At 46.7% G+C, this 17,979-nt stretch overlaps 1 protein-coding gene across 5 annotated transcripts in view; it reads left to right on the top strand.

Annotated features, from left to right (window-relative positions):
* The first annotated feature begins 3,279 nt into the window (after positions 1–3,279).
* Positions 3,280–17,979, top strand: part of FANCA (FA complementation group A) — a 71,370-nt gene continuing 56,670 nt past the window's right edge. For all 5 annotated transcript variants that reach the window (XR_008373264.1, XR_008373266.1, XM_053555771.1 and 2 more), the window contains exons 1-8: positions 3,280–3,375; positions 4,057–4,166; positions 5,093–5,186; positions 8,849–8,991; positions 9,117–9,212; positions 11,508–11,581; positions 15,903–16,012; positions 17,143–17,225. Coding sequence is in view for 3 of the 5 variants with exons in the window: in XM_053555771.1 (XP_053411746.1) it covers positions 3,297–3,375; positions 4,057–4,166; positions 5,093–5,186; positions 8,849–8,991; positions 9,117–9,212; positions 11,508–11,581; positions 15,903–16,012; positions 17,143–17,225 (789 nt within the window). In the remaining 2 variants the exon portion in view is untranslated. The remainder of the gene's footprint in view (positions 3,376–4,056; positions 4,167–5,092; positions 5,187–8,848; positions 8,992–9,116; positions 9,213–11,507; positions 11,582–15,902; positions 16,013–17,142; positions 17,226–17,979) is intronic.

Below are 17,979 nucleotides of genomic sequence, written 5' to 3'. Positions count from 1 at the left end.
CAGATGCCTTACTTTTAAGAGGGCAGAGGGCAAAGAGAAAGAGAAATTTTTTTTTTTTTTTTTTGCAGTTTTGGCCGGGGCTGAGCTTGAACCCACCACCCCTGGCACATGGGGCCAGCACCCCACTCTTTGAGCCACAGGCGCCACCCAGAATTTTTTTTTTTTTTGAGACAGGGTCTTGCTCTGTTGTCCATGCTGGAGTACCATGGTGTCATCATAGCTCATAGCAACTTAAAATCAGCTCAAGGGATCCTGCCTCAGCCTCCTGAGTAGCTGGGACTATCCATGTGCTGCCACACTCAGCTAAATTTTCTGATTTTCATACTGAGGATGTTTTTGCTATGTTGCTTAGATTGAGAAAGAGGAATTACTTGGCATGGAAAATGAGGAAGTTCTTCCTTTCTGTCCACTACAGGACTCTAATGCCCTATGTCTAGGTCTCAGAGTTGTATAGTAATGTAATGTCTTAAGAACTTGGGCTCTGGGGTCAGACAGTCCCAAGTTCTTTCCTGTCTTTGCCATTTATAAGCTATGAGTCCTTGGACAAATTACTTAACCTGTGAGTGCCCTTGTTTCCTCATTTGTAATATGGTGATATTAATGGTTCTAGCCCCTATGATGAATGGTACGTGAAAGGCTATACCCTGTCTGTTGCTTTGTAAGCACTCCCCTCTCTTTGGTGTGGCCTATTGTCCCCACCAAGCTAGCTCAGAGTATTCCTTGAGGTCTTGGGTTCTAATCTCTACAACACAAGCTCTTTTTGAGCTTCTGTTTGGAACCTATTTATTTATTTATTTTAGAGATCAAGTCTCACTTTGTCACCATCAGTAGAATGTCGTGGTGCCATAGTCCACAGCAACCTCCAGCTCTTGGGCTTTGCCAATTCTCTTGCTTCAGCCTCCAGAGCAGCCGGGACTATAGGTGCCCCAACAACGCCCTGCCATTTTTTAGTTGCGGTTTGGCTGGGGCAGGGTTCAAACCTGTCACCCTCAGTAATGGGGCCAGTGCCCCACTCACTGAGCCACAGGCTCTGCCTGGAACCCATTTAATCATGCTTGTTGGCCAACCCAGAGTGAAGGGATGGAGAAGTAGACTCCATGATGGGAGGGGACAGGCTCTCTTCTGTAACACCCAGCAGTGGGTAAACAGTGATACAGACACTATCCTTCATGCACCCTCAGGGGTCTGCCCAGCTCCACAGCCAGGAAGTCTGTTTTTTTTTTTTTTTTTTAGAGACAGAGTATCACTTTGTCGCCCTCTGTAGAGTACTGTAGCATCACAGCTCACAGCAACCTCCAACTCCTGGGCTTAGGCAATTCTCTTGCCTCAGCCTCCTGAGTAGCTGGGACTACAGGCGCCCACCATAACACTCAGCTATTTTTTGGTTGCAGTTTGGCCAGGGCCAGGTTTGAACCCTCCACCCTCAGTATATGGGGCCAGCACCCTACTCACTGAGTCACAGGCGCCACCCCGAAGTCTAGGTTTTTAAGAGGGGTCATAGCTATACATGAACTTGAAAACTCGCAGTTTCCAGCTGTTTGGAAGGAATTCAGAAGTTGACATGGAGGTTTCTTTTACAAGCGGTCTTCATGGCTGGCAGAGTGACCAAGTGTGAAATCCTGGCTACTGAGCCGGCAAGACTGATTCGGAAATGGCTGATGGCCGGTGAGGTGGCTCATGCCTGTAATACCAGCACTTTGGGAGGCCGAGGTGTGTGGATTGCCTGAGCTCAGGGGTTTAAGACCTGCCTGAGCAAAAGTGAGACCTTTGTTCTAAAAATAGCTGGGCATAGTCCCAGCTACCTGGGAGGCTGAGGCAAGAGAATTGCTTAAGCCCAAGAGTTGGAAGTTGCTGTGAGCTATGATGCCACAGCACTCTACCAAGGGTGACATAGTCAGACTCTGTCTAAAAAAAAAAAAGGCTCAGCTCAGCCTGCCAAACAATGATGGCTGCAACCAAAAAATAGCCAGGCATTGTGGCCGGCGCCTGTAGTTCCAGCTACTGAGGAGGCTGAGGCAGGAGAATCGTTTGAGCCCAGGAGTTGGAGGTTGCTGTGAGCTGTGATGCTACAGCACTCTACCCAGGGCAATAGCTTGAGGCTCTGTCTCAAAAAAAAAAGAAAAGAAAAAAGAAAAGAAAGGAAAGGGCTGAGTCCAAATGTAAGATTTCAGGACAACTTTGACAGATTTTCATTTACATTTTTTTTTTTTTTTGAGACAGAGTCTCAAGCTGTCGCCCTGGGTAGAGTGCTATGGTATCACAGCTCACAGCAACCTCAAATTCTTGGGCTTAAACGATTCTCTTGCCTCAGCCTCCCGAGTAGCTGGGACTACAGGCGCCCGCCACAACCCCCGGCTATTTTTTGGTTGTAGTTGTCATAGTTGTTGACAGGCCGAGGCTGGATTCAAACCCGCCAGCTCCGGTGCGGCTGTGGCTGGCGCCCTAGCCGCTGAGCTACAGGTGCCGAGCCTACATTTGTGTTTTCATGTATGTGTAAAAGTGATATATAGTAAAACTTGTCCAAACAAAACTAAAGGAACTCTCTCAATTCCAGGCAGTGGGAAACTCTTGCTGCTATTTCACTGGCCTACAATTTATCTTCTCCACCACCAAAGTGAAGCGCGGCTCTCAAGTCCCAGGCTTGCAAGCTTCTGCCACTTCCCATCCTAAGCCACCCTCGTTTAATTTAACAAAAAAAAGACAAATCGCCTTTACACCGTGAAATACCCAACCACAGCCACACAACGTGGGTGACTCCCGCAAGGACGACCCTGAGCGGAATGTGCAACCCGCAGACCACTCTCCCGGTCACGGCCCACGCGTGGGAAGTGGGTGCACAGGTCGCTCCTAGCGCCAGAGACAGCTCTGGGGGACGGAGCCGCCCCGGGTGTACGGGAACTGTTCTCCGCCTTCCCTTGGATGGGCCGCACCGGGGGGGCTTTGATGCAGGCAGCTATTTTTGGCGACTTCCTCGATTTGTCAGGTCGTCTCTTCAAGACCAGCTCTTATATCTGGCAGGAACAATGCTCAAGGGACATCACCGTCGCTAGCACGCAGTTTCCTAGTCAGCCAGCGCCAAAGCCTACAGCTCCCTGCCTACACCTGCCTTTATGCGCCTGCGCCGCCTCCTCCTTTGCAGCTGCCACGATGGCCGCTATTGGGGAATCTCGGCCCCGGGGGCGTGGCCGGATACCTGCCAACCAATGGGTAAGCGCGCTGCCTTAGCCAATGGGAAGGCAGCGCGGTCTCGGCGTCCTGAACTACAGCCCGGGCTGAGCGCTGTGATCGCTGTGGTCATGCCTGGCTCTCCCGCGCCGGACGTGGCCTTCGGCCCGGGGTCCGGGACCCGCCGGAGGCCCTGGGCAGAGCTGCTGGGTAGGTGGGTGGCGCCGCGACCCCTTTCCACCCGAGCTGCCGCCACTAAGTCCTCCAGAGGCTGTGTTCCGCACTTTGGCTCTCGGGGCTGGCCGCCTGGTTGGGGCCTAATGGGCGCGGTGGCCTCCCCGGGCTCCGGGCTTGGATTCCCTCCCTCCTCTGGGCCCCTCCACGCAGCTCCACGCCCCCTCCCCTCCCCGGCCCTTCTGCCTCTCCTCGCCTCCTTGGCAATCCCTAGACCAGGACTTCAGGATAGGGGTTCCCCAAACAGGAGGTTTAAGTCTCACCCCAAACGTCAGTCCAGTAGCATCAAATTTAACTTAGCAGGAGAACCACAAAACTGGAATCAGACCCCAAAAACATTAACGTTGGTAGGATGCCGTTAACTACAGACTTTATTCAGATTGCAGGAGTTTCCCCCATAATGTCCTTTTTTGATCTCATGTTCCCGCGTTGTATGTAATTGTCCCATTTCCTAGTATTCTTGTCTTGTTTTTCAGATCTCAGCACTGCAGAGAAGCACTGGTCCGTTTATTTATAGAATGTCCTTCCGGTTTCTCTGATGTTTTCTCATAATGGAATTGAGGGGTCCACAGAAATAGCGTGTGTCCTCAGTGCAGGGTGTCACAGTGTCTCATTTAAATAGAGATGTAATTTTTAAAAACTGATTTTCCCCATTAGCAGGAAGGGCCAAGAGGCAAAAATATAATCCTGAAAGGGGACAGAAGTTAAAGGCTTCAGCTGTGCACCTCCTGAGAAGTCACCAAGACTTGAATAATCTTTTGCTTGAGGTAAGAGAAAATTGGTTTTCCTTTGTAGGCAGATATAGGTTTGGGTTTTTTGAACCCAGCAAAGGCACACCCTTCCTAAGAAAACATCTGGAAAGCCTAGAATTTAATGGGAGCAATCATTAAATTTTGACAAGGTGGGAAGAAAAACTGGCAGTGTTTACCTCTTTTGATATAAAAGATGTTGAAAAATGAATTTAATAATAATTCTTTTTTTTTTTTTTGAGACAGAGCCTCAAGCTATCGCCCTGGGTAGACTGCCATGGCCTCACAGCTCACAGCAACCCCAACTCCTGAGCTTAAGCGATTCTCCTGTCTCTGCCTCCCAAGTAGCTGGGACTACAGGCGCCCACCACAACACCCGGCTATTTTATTTTGTTGTTGCAGCCATCATTGTTGTTTGACGAGCCCAGGCTGGATTTGAACCTGCCAGCTCAGGTGTATGTGGCTGGCGCCTTAGCCACTTGAGCCACAGGCACCGAGCCTAATAATAATTCTTAAAAGGCTTTAAGAAGTTTTGCTGTTTAAAGGCAGGCACAGTGGCTCACACCTGTAATCCTGGCACTCTAGGAGACTGAGGGGGGTGAATTGCTTGAGCTCAGGAGTTTGAGACCAGCCTGAAAAGAGGGATACTCCATCTCTTCTAAAAAATCATTAAATTTTTAAAGATCGTTAAATTAGCTGGGCTGATGGCAGGCACCTGTAACCCCAGCTACTCAGGAGGCTGAGCCCAGGAGTTTGACGCTGCTGTGAACTCTGTCTGGTGCCATGGCACTCTACCCAGATCAACAGAATGAGATTCTGCCTCAAAAAAAAAAAAAAAAAAAAATTGGAAAACACTTAGTAGGCAAGCATTATAGACACACAGGTTGTGTTTATGCACACAGCTTTGATTTTTAAAATGGAAGTCTTTGTATTTTGGTTTCTAGGTAGAATGTTCACCATGTAAAAACCTGTGTCTCAGCCATTTGGTTGTTCCTGACCACACTGAGGCCTGCACTAGTCGTTCTAGTTCATTCGTAGGTAAGTTACATCTTCAATTTCTTTTTTTTTTTTTTTTTTTTTTTTGTAGAGACAGAGTCTCACTTTATGGCCCTCGGGAGAGTGCCATGGCATCATACAGCTCACAGCAACCTCCAACTTCTGGGCTTAAGCGATTCTCTTGCCTCAGCCTCCCGAGTAAGTGGGACTACAGGCGCCCGCCACAACACCCGGCTATTTTTTGGTTGCAGTTTGGCCGGGGCCGGGTTTGAACCCGCCACCCTCGGTATATGGGGCCACGACTGAGCCACAGGCGCCGCCCATCTTCAATTTCTTAACATACTGAGTTATAGAAGACTTTATGTTAAGTGACTATGGTCTGCTTATGATAAGTAGAAATTTATTTATTATTTATTTTTCTTTTTTTTTTTTTTGAGACAGAGTCTCAGTATGTCGTCCTCGGTAGAGTGCCAGGGCATCACAGCTCACAACAAACTCAAACTCTTAGGCTTAAGTGATTCTCTTGCCTCAGCCTCCCAAGTAGCTGGTATTACAGGGGCCTGCCACAAAGCCCAGTTATTTTTTTTGTTGCAGTTGTCATTGCATTGTTATTTAGTTGGCCCTGGTTGGGTTTGAACCCGCCTGCCTGGGTGTATGTGGTTGGCGCCCTACTGACTGAGCTACGGGCACCAAGCCGGTGAGTAGAAATTTAAACTGCCCCAGATAATGGTTCTTCTCTGTGGGTTTGGTCACACAGTATAAGTCTCGTTCTTGTGACTTGCTGTGGGCTTCTTATGATGCTCTGTTCAAAGACTGACAGCGTGGGGCTTAGAAACAGCAGTATCCAGGTTCAGTGCCTGTAGCTCACGTGGGTTTGAATCCAGCCTGGACCTGCTAAACAACAATGACAACTCCAACCAAAAAATGGCCAGGTGTTGTGGTGGGCGCCTGTAGACCTAGCTACTTGGGATGTTGAGGCAAGAGAATCGCTTAAGCCCAGGAATTGGAGGTTGCTGTGAGCTGTGACACCACTGCACTATACCAAGGGCAACATAGTGAGACTCTGCCTCAAAAAAAAGAAACAGCAGCATCCAAAACATCCCTTGGGAAGCAGCCACAGCAGGATGTGCCCCTTGCCATGGTGGTGGCCCAAGCTGGTTATACTGGCTCCACAGTGGAGAAAGGAAGCCAGGGACACTTTCTAGGTGTCTCTCCTTCCCCTGGTTTAAGAGTATAAGTTAAGGAAAATTCTTGGGTAATAACAAAGTTATTTCATGGCCCTTTTTTCTTTTCTTTTTTTTTTTTTTTGAGACAGTCTCAAGCTTTTGCCCTGGGTAGAGTACCGTGGCGTCACAGCTCACAGCAACCTCAAACTCTTGGGCTTAAGCGATTCTCTTGCCTCAGCCTCCCAAGTATCTGGAACTACAGGTGCCCGCCACAACGCCTGGCTATTTTTTGGTTGTAGTTGTCATTGTTGTTTGGCAGGCCCGAGCTGGGTTCGAACCCACCAACTCCTGTGTATGTGGCTGGTGCCCTTGCTGCTGAGCTACAGGTGCCTAGCCTCCTGGCGCTTTAAATTTTTGTTATGTAGGGAGAGTAAGGCAGGAGAATTGATGGATTGGTCAGAAAAAGGACTTATAGGGGCGGCGCCTGTGGCTCAGTCCGTAAGGCGCTGGCCCCATATACCAAGGGTGGCGGGTTCAAACCCGGCCCCGGCTGAACTGCAAACCAAAAAATAGCTGGGCATTGTGGTGGGTGCCTGTAGTCCCAGCTACTTGGGAGGCTGAAGCAAGAGAATCGCTTAAGCCCAGGAGTTAGAGGTTGCTGTGAGCTGTGTGATGCCATGGCACTCTCCCGAGGGCCATAAAGTGAGACTCTGTCTCTACAAAAAAAAAAAAAAGAACTTACAAAGTATGACGTCTTGTCAGTTGTGAGAACCTCAGTAGCTTAACAGAGTTGCAGGTAGGAAGATATGCCATAGAGCAGTGATTTTCAACCAGTGTACCATGAAAAATTTTAAAGATTGTTAAATTATTTTGGAAAGAAGTTTAAAGATGGTGAGTATATTCCTTTTTTACCTTTTTTTTTGAGACAGAGTCTTAAGTTGTTGCCCTGTGTAGAATGCTGTGTGTCATAGCTCACAGCAACCTCCAATTTGGGCTTAAGTGATCCTCTTGCCTCAGTTTTTCTTTCTTTCTTTCTTTTTTTTTTTAGGGACAGAGTCTCATTTTATCGCCCTTGGTAAGGTACCATGGCGTCACAGCTCATAGCAACCTCCAGCTCTTGAGCTTAGGCGATTCTCTTGCCTCAGCCTCCCGAGTAGCTGGAACTGCAGGTGCCTGCCACAATGTCCGCTGTTTTTTATTGCAGTTTGTCTGGGGCTGGGTTCAAACCTGCCACCCTCGGTATACGGGACCGTCAACCTACTCACTGAGCCACAGGCGCTGCCCCATCTTGCCTCAGTTTTTCTATTTTTAGTAGAAACAGGGTTTCACTTTTGCTCAGGCTGGTCTCGAACTCCTGAGCTCAAGCAATCCACCCTCCTCGGCTTTCCAGAGTTCTAGGATTACAGGCGTGAGCCCCTGTGCCTGGCCATTTATCTTAATTTTTATCTCATGTTTTTCCCTTTACATCTTTTTTTCATTTTTTAATTAATTTAGACAGAGTCTCACTCTGTTGCCTTGGGTAGAGTGCTGTGGCATTATCATAGTTCACAGTTCACAGTTTATAGTTCATAGTTCATAGTTCACAGTTCACAGCAACCTCAACCTCCTGGGCTCAAGCATTCCTCCTGCCTCAGCCTCCCAGAGTGCTGAGACTACAGATCCATGATGCCCAGCTAGTTTTTCTATTTTTAGTAGAGACAGGGTCCTATTATTGCTCAGGCTGGTCTCAACCTCCTAAGCTCAAGTGATCCTCCCACTTTGGCTTCCCAGAGTTCTGGGAACACAGGTCTGAGCTGCTGGGTCAGCCTGTTTTTTTCTTTAACAGACAGTTTTCTGTGATGCTGCAGCTTAAGGCATTTTCTTTTTTTTTTTTTCTTTTTTGTTGAGATAGAGTCTCCCTTTGTCATCCTGGGTAGAGTGCTGTGGTGTCACAGCTCACATCAACCTCCAACTCCTGGGCTCAAGCTATCCTCTTGCCTCAGTTTTTCTGTTTTAGTAGAGGCAGTTCTGACTTTTGTTCAGGCTGATCTCGAATTTATGAACTCAAGCAATCCACTCTCTTTGGCCTCCCAGAGTGCTAGGATTATAGGTAAAAGCAGGCATTTGTAACTGCAAGTCTTCTGCTTTTATTTATTTATTTTTATTGTTGGGGATTTGTTGAGGTACTTTTAATTTTGTTTTAAGAGAAAGCTGTGGGCAGACGTGTTGGTGTGCACCTGTAATCCCAGCAACTCGGGAGGCTGAGACAGGAGGATCGCTTGAGTCCAGGAGTTCTGGGTTGTAGTGTGCTATGCTGATCGGGTGTCTGCACTAAGTTCGGCATCAATATGGTGACCTCCTGGGAGCAGGGGGGCCATCAGATTGCCTAAGGAGGGGTGAACCGGCCCAGGTCAGAAACGGAGCAGTCAAAACTCCATGCTGATCAGTAGTGGGATCGCACTTGTGAATAGCAACTGTACTCCATCCTGGGCAACATAGCGAGACCCTGTCTCTTAAAAAAAAAAATAAAGAAAGCTATGGTTTTGTTTTGTTTGTAAGGCTCTGTTCTGCAGGATCAAGCCTCAAGGCTGGGGTTTCCGGTGGGAGTCCTGGCGGCTAGGGTGGCTGCCTCCAGCCTGGAGCAGGTCTGTGCAGCTGTGGCTGAGCCCAGGCCCTCTGTATTGCTGACCTCGGAGCAGCGGGTAAGACCACAGTGAAATGAGGAAAGCAGATTATTACATTTAAGCTGGTCGGGAAGATAGGATATTTCTTAAAATCATTTCAGGTAATTTGCCTATTTCTAAAAAGATTTAATCTCTTTTTCCAGAAGAAACTGTCTTCCTTGTTAGAGGTTGCTAAGCATTTACTGGCACACAGTATGTTCTCCTGTGCTGTCTTCTGTCAAGAATTATGGAAAGTGCAGGTAAATTTAAGATTATAACTACCCCTTGAGTTTTTTCCAGTGATGTTTTGTTGATACGGATGGGGCTGGCAGGATCTTTTAGAAATTCCCCTGAGCATCTCGTCAGTGACAATGAAAGGAAAAGGGGTCAGCACAGCCTCTGTGGGTATGTGGGGGAGACTACCATTAGTCTCCATGCATTCTCTACACTGCTTACCCACAGTATAGTAAACTATAAACATGTAACTAAAAAGTTTTTCTTACCTGCTTTTTTTTTTTTTTTTTGGAGACAGAGTCTTAGTATCTCGCCCTCAGTAGAGTGCTGTGGCGTCACAGCTCACAGCAACCTCAAACTCTTGGGTTTAAGTGATTCTCTTGCCTCAGCCTCCCAAGTAGCTGGGAGTACAGGCTCCTACCACAATACCCAGCTATTTTCTTGTTGCGGTTGTCATTGTTGTTTAGCAGGCCCTGGCAGGCCTTGAACCTGCCAGCCTTGGTGCATGTGGCTGGTGCTGTAACCACTGTGCTATGGGCGCTGAGCCATTACCTGCTCATTTTTATTTATTTATTTGCAGGGTTTTTTTTTTTTGGCAGGGGCCAGGTATGAACCTGCCGCCTCTGTATATGGGGCCAGCGCCCTATTCCTTGAGCCACAGGTGCCACCCCAACCTGCTCATTTTTATTTATTTTTTATTTTTATTTTTTTGAGATAGTTTCAAGCTGTTGCTGTGGGTAGAGTGCCATGGCATCACAGCTCACAGCAACCTCCAACTCTTGGGCTTAAGCGATTCTCTCTTTTTTTTTTATTTTAGACACAGAGTCTCACTTTGTCACTCTGGGTAGAGTGCTGTGGCGTCACAGGTCACAGCAACCTCCAGCTCTTAGGTGTAGGCGATTCTCTTGCCTCAGCCTCCCGAGTAGCTGGGACTATAGGCACCACCACAATGCCCGGCTATTTTTTTTTTTGTTGTTGCAGTTTGGCTGAGGCTGGGTTCAAACCCGCCACCCTTGGTATGTGAGGCCAGCACTCTACTCACTAATCCACAGACGCCGCCCCATTGTCTTGCCTCAGCCTCCCAAGTAGCTGGGACTATAGGTGCCTACCACAACACCCAATTATTTTTTTTGTTGCAGGCCCAGGCTGGGTTAAAACCCACCAGCCTAGGTGTATGTGGCGGGCATCCTACCCACTGAGCTATGGGCGCCGCCACCCTTCTCATTTTTGAAGTATTTTGAACTTTGTGTACTTACAGACTTTTGAAGAATTGAAAGAACTCAAAGTAAGCACTTGGTACTAAACCAGCATTAGCAAAGTTTTACAAAGAGGAAAGAGGAAACCAAGAGCTCATTCATCCATAATACTCCCCCCGCCCCCATTCTTTTATCCAGTGTACATTATAGAGGTCGTGTGACTTGTTGGGAGTGTCACAGTTCCTCACTTGTTACTTGCATCATGGGTGAATGGCAGTGACAGGTGTTCACAAGTCTGCACAGAAGAAGGTGGACATGCGTATCAGAGTGGGTATCACGAGAGGCTTCCTGCCCCACATGTGGGGAAGAGTGGGTGCTAGTGGATGAGAAGGGGAGGACTGGGCAGGCCATGAAGATCAGATCCTCAGTAGAGTGCTGAGGGTTTCCAGGTGGGAAAGAAACAGGCCAGGACCAGGAGGGCCATGGGCTCCATGGAAGAGTTTGACTTTTGTCTTGGAAGCTGTGACAAGCCAGCAAGGCCTCTGAAGAAGAGATTGGGGGGTCTGATTTGTGTTTTCTTTTTTTTTTTTTTGCAGTTTTGGCCAGGGCCGGGCTTGAACCCGCTACCCATGGCATATGGGGCTGGCGCCCTACTCCTTGAGCCACAGGCACCGCCTTGATTTGTGTTTTAAGTATTGTGCTGGCCACAGTTTGGAGAGAGGATTGGTGTTGGTCCCTTAGGGCCTGGGGATATGGCGGGGGAGGTCAGGCCTGTGTGAAGAAAGCAAGTGCTGGTTGTAGAGAGTCTGGAAATCATGTGTGTTTTTTAGACTGCGTGCTACTCCAGTTTAATTTTCTATTGGAATGATAATTAAGAACCTAGGGTGAACATGTTATAAGAAAATGCATGTAGCCGGGCGTTGTGGCGGGCGCCTGTAGTCCCAGCTACTCGGGAGGCTGAGGCAAGAGAATTGCTTAAGCCCGGGAGTTGGAGGTTGCTGTGAGCTGTGTGACGCCACGGCACTCTACTGAGGGCCATAAAGTGAGACTCTGTCTCTACAAAAAAAAAAACAAAAAAAAGAAAATGCATGTACAGTGGACTCATAATACTGTTATTTTCTTCAGGATTCTTTGTTGCTTGAAGCTGTGTGGTGTCTACATGTACAAAATGTCGTGAGCCTGCAAGAGCTGGTGGAAAGGTAGCATCCTAGTGATGGTTCTGTGCAATTTCAGCACATGCTTGTACGGTCTGGTCTAATGAATTACCTTTCAAATCAAAAATCACCTGGAGAACTATTGCTTTATTATTTAAAGAAAACATTTGTTGTCACTGAGGTCCTTTTGCATGTTTTCTTTGTATATGGTGTATCTTTTGATAATATCGTTTATCTTATATTTTTTTGGCTGGGGCCGGGTTTGAACCCGCCACCTCCGGTATATGGGGCCGGCGCCCTACTCCTCTGAGCCATAGGTGCCGCCCTGATAATATCTTTCAAAACTGAAAGAAAAGGGAACATCCATGTGAATAAAGTTGACAGAATACATGCAGCGTAAACTGCTTTCATTCCTTCCTGAAATCTCACTAGGAGTCAGAAAAGGAACTTTATAAAAGTCTTAAACCTATAAAAATGGAGGAGTGGGGCATGATTCTCTTGCCTCAGCCTACCAGGTAGCTGGGACTACAGGCACTCGCACACTGCCCAGCTATTTTTTGTTGTAGTTGTTATTGTTGTTTAGCAGTCCTAATCTGGGCTCGAACTCGCCAGCTCCAGTGTATGTGGCCAGCGCAGTAACCACTGGGCTACAGGTGCTGATCCAGAAAACTGATGATATTTGGAAATCAACACAATGCTATGTAACCATTGGATCAGAGAAGTCGCAAGGGAAATTAGAAAATATGTTGAGACAATTTGAGAAGAAACATTATATCAAAATTTATAGGATACAGCTGAAGAAATGCTTAAAGGGAAATTTATAACTGTAAAAGGCTGTATTTGAAAAAAGAATGATCTCAAATCAATAACTTAAGCTTTGACCTTTTTCTTTATTAATTAATTATTTATGCAGTTTTTGGCCAGGGCTGGGTTTGAACCCACCACCTCTGGCATATGGGGCCGGTGCCCCACTCCTTTGAGCCATAGGCGCCACCCCTTAAGCTTTGACTTTTGAAAACTAGAGAAAGAAGAACAAAGAAAATCCAAAGCAAACTGAAGGAAAGAAACAATAAGGACTAGAGGAGAAGTTAGTGAATTGGAATAGATAAAAACAGTAAAGAAAATGAGTGAAAAAAAAATTGACACTTTGTAAGGATTAATAAAACTGGTAAACCTTTAGTAATATTAACAAGAAAAAAAAAGACACAAATGATCAACATCGGGAATGAGAGAAGAACGTCACTGCTGACCTCATAGAATTTACACATGTTGTAAGAGAATACCATGGATAACTTAGCAAATTAGAGAACTGGTAAATGGGCAAATTTCTGGAAAGGTGCATATGGCAGAAATTGACTTAGAATGAAAATCTAAAATTACTACTTAGAATCTTGCCATATAGAAAATCCCAGCCTCAGATGACCTTACTAGTGAATAATGCCATTCCTTCATAAGTTCTTCCAGAAAACAAAGCATAGAACACTTCCCAACTTATTCCAGGTATTAAAGCCAGACAATGACAGCAACAGAGAACTACAGATCACTATCTCTAATGAATGTAGATTACAAAATATTAGCAAACTGAATCCAAAAATACAGAAAAAGGATACACACACACCTCATGACAAAATGAAACTTTTCCCAAAAATACATGGCTGCTTTAACATCTAAAGATTAATTTAGGCTTGACACCATAACTCAGTGGTTAGGGTGCCAGCCACATACATTGGAGCTGGTGAATTTGAACCTGGCCTGGGCTAGCTAAAACAACAATGACAACTACAACAAAAAAATAGCCAGGCTTTGTGGCAGGCGGCTGTAGTCTCAGCTACTCGGGAGGCTAAGGCAAGAGAATCGCCAAAGGCCCTGAGTTGGAGGTTGCTGTGAGCTGTGACGCCATGGCACTCTACTGAGGGCGAGAAAGTGAGACTGTCTCTAAAAAAACAAAAAAAAAAAGATTAGGGGCGGCGCCTGTGGCTCAATCGGTAAGGTGCCAGGCCCCATATACCGAGGGTGGCGGTTCACACCCGGCCCCAGCTGAACTGCAACCAAAAAATAGCCAGGCGTTGCAGCGGGCGCCTGTAGTCCCAGCTACTCGGGAGGTTGAGGCAAGAGAATCGCTTAAGCCCAGGAGTCGGAGGTTGCTGTGAGCTGTGATGCCATGGCACTTTACCGAGGGCCATAAAGTGAGACTCTGTCTCTACAAAAAAAAAAAAAAAAAAGATTAATTTATGTATCAGTGTGTTATATGAATGGATAAAGGGCATGAGTGATTATCTCAATAAATGCAGAAAGTCCAATTGACAAAATCCAACATTGTGTTGATGACACTCAGCAAAGTAGGGGTAGAAGGAATTTCTTCAGCTTGAAAAGAGATCGCTAAAAAGCCCACAGCTAACATCATACTTAATGGTTAAAGAGTTCAAGATGTAGATCATTTGGGCTTCATCAAAATTTAGAACTTGTATGTTGGCCCGGTGAGGGGGTAGCTCGTGCCTGTGATCCTAACACTCTGGGAGTTTGAGACCAGCATCAGGAAGGGTGAAATTACCCTTACTAAAAGAATAGAAAAACTGGCTCGGCACCTGTAGCACAGTAGTTATGGCGCCAGCCACATACACTCAGGCTGGCAGGTTCGAACCCGGCCTGGGCCAGCTAAACAACAATGACAACTGCAATCAAAGATAGCTGGGCGTTGTGGCGGGCGCCTGTAGTCCCAGCTACTTGGGAGGCTGAGGCAAGAGAATCGCTTAAGTCCAAGAATTTGAGGTTGCTGTGATCTGTGACGCCACGGCACTCTACCCAGAGTGACAGCTTGAGACTCTGTCTCAAAAAAAAAAAAAAAAGAATAGAAAAAACAACCGAGTGCTATGGTGGATGCCTATAGTCCCAGCTACTGGAAAGGCTGAGGCAGGAGGATGTTTGAACCTAGGGCTCTCTGGTTGCAGTGAGTGAGGTTGAGGCCATGGCTCTCTAGTCTGGGCAATAGAGTAAGACCCTGTCTCCCCCAAAAAACAAAAAAATCAAACTTGTATGTCAAAGGACATGTATAAGACGGTGAAAGATGGCTTGGCACCCGTAGCTCAGTGATTAGGGTGCTGGCCATGTACACCGAGGCTGGAGGATTTGAGCCCAGCTGAGGTCTGCTGAACAACAGTGACAACTGTAACCAAAAAAAAAACAAAAGTAGCCATGTGTAGTGGTGGGTGCCCATAGTCCCAGCTATACTTGGGAGGCTGAGGCAAGAGAATCCCTTAAGCCCAAGAGTTTGAGGTTGCTGTGAGCTGTGACGCAATGGTACTCTACCGAGGGCGACATAATGAGACACTGTCTCAAAAAAAAAAAAGACACTGAAGGAAAGAAAACCCATAGAATGAGAGGAATTATTTACAAATCATGTATAAGAGAGTTGTATTTAGATAAAGAACTTTTACAACTCAACAGTACAAACAAGAACAATCCAATAATGGAGGTTTTTTAATTTTTTTTTTGAGACAGTTTCACTATGTTGCCCTGGGTAGAGTGCTGATTCTTTTACCTCAGCCTCCCAAGTAGCTGGGACTACAGGTGCCCACCACAGCGTCCGGGTATTTTCTTGTTGCAGTTGTCATTGTTTAGCAGGCCTGGCTGGGCTCAAACCCGCTAGCCTCTGTACATGTGGCTGGCGTTGTAACCACTGTGCTACAGGCACTGAGCCTGGACAAAAGTTTTAATAGGTATTTCTGCAAAGAAACAAATGGCCAATAAGCCGTCATGCTCCAGGGAGCTGCAGGGCTGGCAGGTTAGTGCCTGATGTTTGGCAGTGCCTGGAGACAACCCTGCTGCTATTAGTCATATTTGTCACTGAACATTTTCCTGTCACTGAACCTTCTTTTCCCCCAAGAATAGTAAGTGCCAAGTAAGTGAACTACTTGAAAGTGATTTTTGTTTTTTCTTTTCTTTGTCTCACTCTTGTTGCCCGGGTAGAGTGTCGTGATGTCATAGCTCACAGCAACCTTAAACTCTTGGGCTCAAGTGATCTTCCTGCCTCCCAGTAGCTGGGACTACAGGTGCCCACTACAATGCCAGCTAGTTTTAGAGACAAGGTCTCGCTCCTGATCAGGCAGGTCTCAAACTCCTAAGCTCAAAGGGATCCTCCTACCTTGGCCTCCCAGAGTGCTGGGATTACAGACATGAGCTGCTGTGCCCTGCTGATAATAATTACTTTTTATGTTAGTAGCAACCAAGTAGGTGCCCTTGCCCAGGGTGGAAAGGCTCAGAGGCTGGAGCACAGCTTCAGCAGCTCAGGTTTCCAGGGAGGCTGTGTCAGAGAGGGCTGCTGGGGCTGGGACCACAGGGCACGCTGAGCTGTGGTCTGTATCTCCAGCCACCCCAACGTGGACTCTCTGGGAGCCTGGCTCTTCAGGAACCTGCGTCTTCTGTGTGAGCAGATGGAGGCCTGTGAGCACAGCGACATCGCCAGAACCGTGCTTTCCGGTATGTTCATGACAAGCATGGGTTCAGCGGGAACACCCTTTGTTGTGAAGATGTGGGAGTGTGGTATGACTTCACTTCACTTGTCATTGTCACTTTGCGTTGACCTGAGTGGTGTGGAAATTCCAGTAGCTCAGCCCCGGGCATCTGTGTGTTTGTGCAGGCTCTTCCCTTAGAGGCCACTCTAACTTATGAAGGAATGGCATTATTCACTAGTAAAGGGCCTGCTCTTGAGAGCTTTGCATTGTCAGTACCCTTGAGAAACTACAGCGACAATAAAGAAGAAATGTGATGTGCCACGCTCCTTACAGGGATCTTGTGGTTTTATTTATTTAATTATTATTATTTTTTTTTAGAGACAGAGTCTCATTTTGTCGCCCTCAGTAGAGTGCTGTGGCACATCACAGCTCACAGTAATCTCCAACTCCTGGACTTAGGCGATTCTCTTGCCTCAGCCTCCCAAGTAGCTGGGACGATAGGCACTTGCCACAACACCCAGCTATTTTTTTGTTGTTGTTGCCGTTTGGCTGGAGCTGAGTTCAAACCCACCACCCTCAGTATATGGGGCCGGCGCCCTACTCACTGAGCCACAGACGCCACCCTAGCTTGTGGTTTTACTTTGTGAAAGACATGTTCCTTTTCCCTAAAACTTTCTTGGTCACATGAGCTACTTATGATTCTTGAACTCTTGTAATCTAATCCCAGGTAGGTTAATTTTAATTAATCTTTGAAGAAGGTGTGAGCCCGTTTTATGCCTCAGAGTGTGAGGTGTGTGGTCCCCTCTGTTGTTGGTGTTGGAGGCTGGCTGGAGGGATTGTCCCCAAGACATCCCTGGAAGCCTCCTCTTTGTTTATGAGAAAAAAATCCTTACTCTAAACTTGACGCATCATAAGTATTTCCTTTCAGATAAAATGACGAGAAGGAAAATCTGTCTTAGGAAGGGCTGTGGTTGTTGGTAGGGATAGGGCCTGTGCAAGGCTCCCTGGGGCTGGCCTCATCCTGGCAGGTGCCCCATTGGGTCAGCCCTCCAGGCCATATGCATCCTCTCCCCCTGCCCAAGGGGTGGTCAGTGTGGTTCACAGCTGTTTGGAGACCACAATATGGGTAAGTACTTGGGTTTTGTGGTTTTTCAGATCTTGTGAAAATGTTTGTTCTAAGAGGATTTCAGGAAGATTCAGATCTGAGAAGAACTGTGCAGCCAGAAAAGATGCCCCAGGTAGGAGGGAAAGTGAAGTGAAGTGGCTGGAAAATTGGCCTTGTAGAGATGGGCTTCACAAGACAGTGGCGTCTCCATCCCCATCCAAAGTTTTTATGTATATATTTTATATGGTATATGCATATTTCGGTGTATACCCCTGGCTCACTTTTTTTTTTTGAGATAGAATCTCACTTTGTTGCCCTGGGTAGAGTGCCATGGTGTGTGGCGTCACAGCTCACAGCAACCTCCAACTCTTGGGCTCAAGTGATCCTCTTGCCTCAGGTTTTCTATTTTTAGTAGAGATGGATTGTCACTTTTGCTCAGGCTGGTCTCGAACTCATGAGCTCAAGTGAGCCTCAGCCTCACTTTTTTTTTTTTTTTTTTTTTTGAGACAAGGTCTCACTCTTTCTCTGGCTGAAGTGAGCCTCTTGCCTTGGCCTCCCAAAGTGCTGGGATTACAAGTGTGAATCACTACTCACCACATCTGGCCCTTTAGCCCACAATTTAAGGGGATTATTTGGATTTTTTTTTCCCCTGAGTTGCTTGAGTTCCCTGTATAGTCTGGATATTACTCTTTTGTCAGATGAATTTTGCATATATTTTCTCCAGTTCAACAGGTGTCTCTGTTGATTATTCCCTTTGCTTTCCAGAAGCTGTTTATTTATTTTATTATCATCATTATTTTTTCTTTCTTTTTTTTTTTTTTGTAGAGACAGAGTCTCACTTTATTGCCCTCGGTAGAGTGCAGTGGCGTCACACAGCTCACAGTAAC

This window comes from Nycticebus coucang, chromosome 2, assembly GCF_027406575.1.
Source record: "Nycticebus coucang isolate mNycCou1 chromosome 2, mNycCou1.pri, whole genome shotgun sequence".
In the NCBI taxonomy this organism is placed as follows: Eukaryota; Metazoa; Chordata; class Mammalia; order Primates; family Lorisidae; genus Nycticebus; species Nycticebus coucang.
Note: the sequence above shows the minus strand (reverse complement) of the source record. Positions and strands in the feature narration are given on the sequence as shown.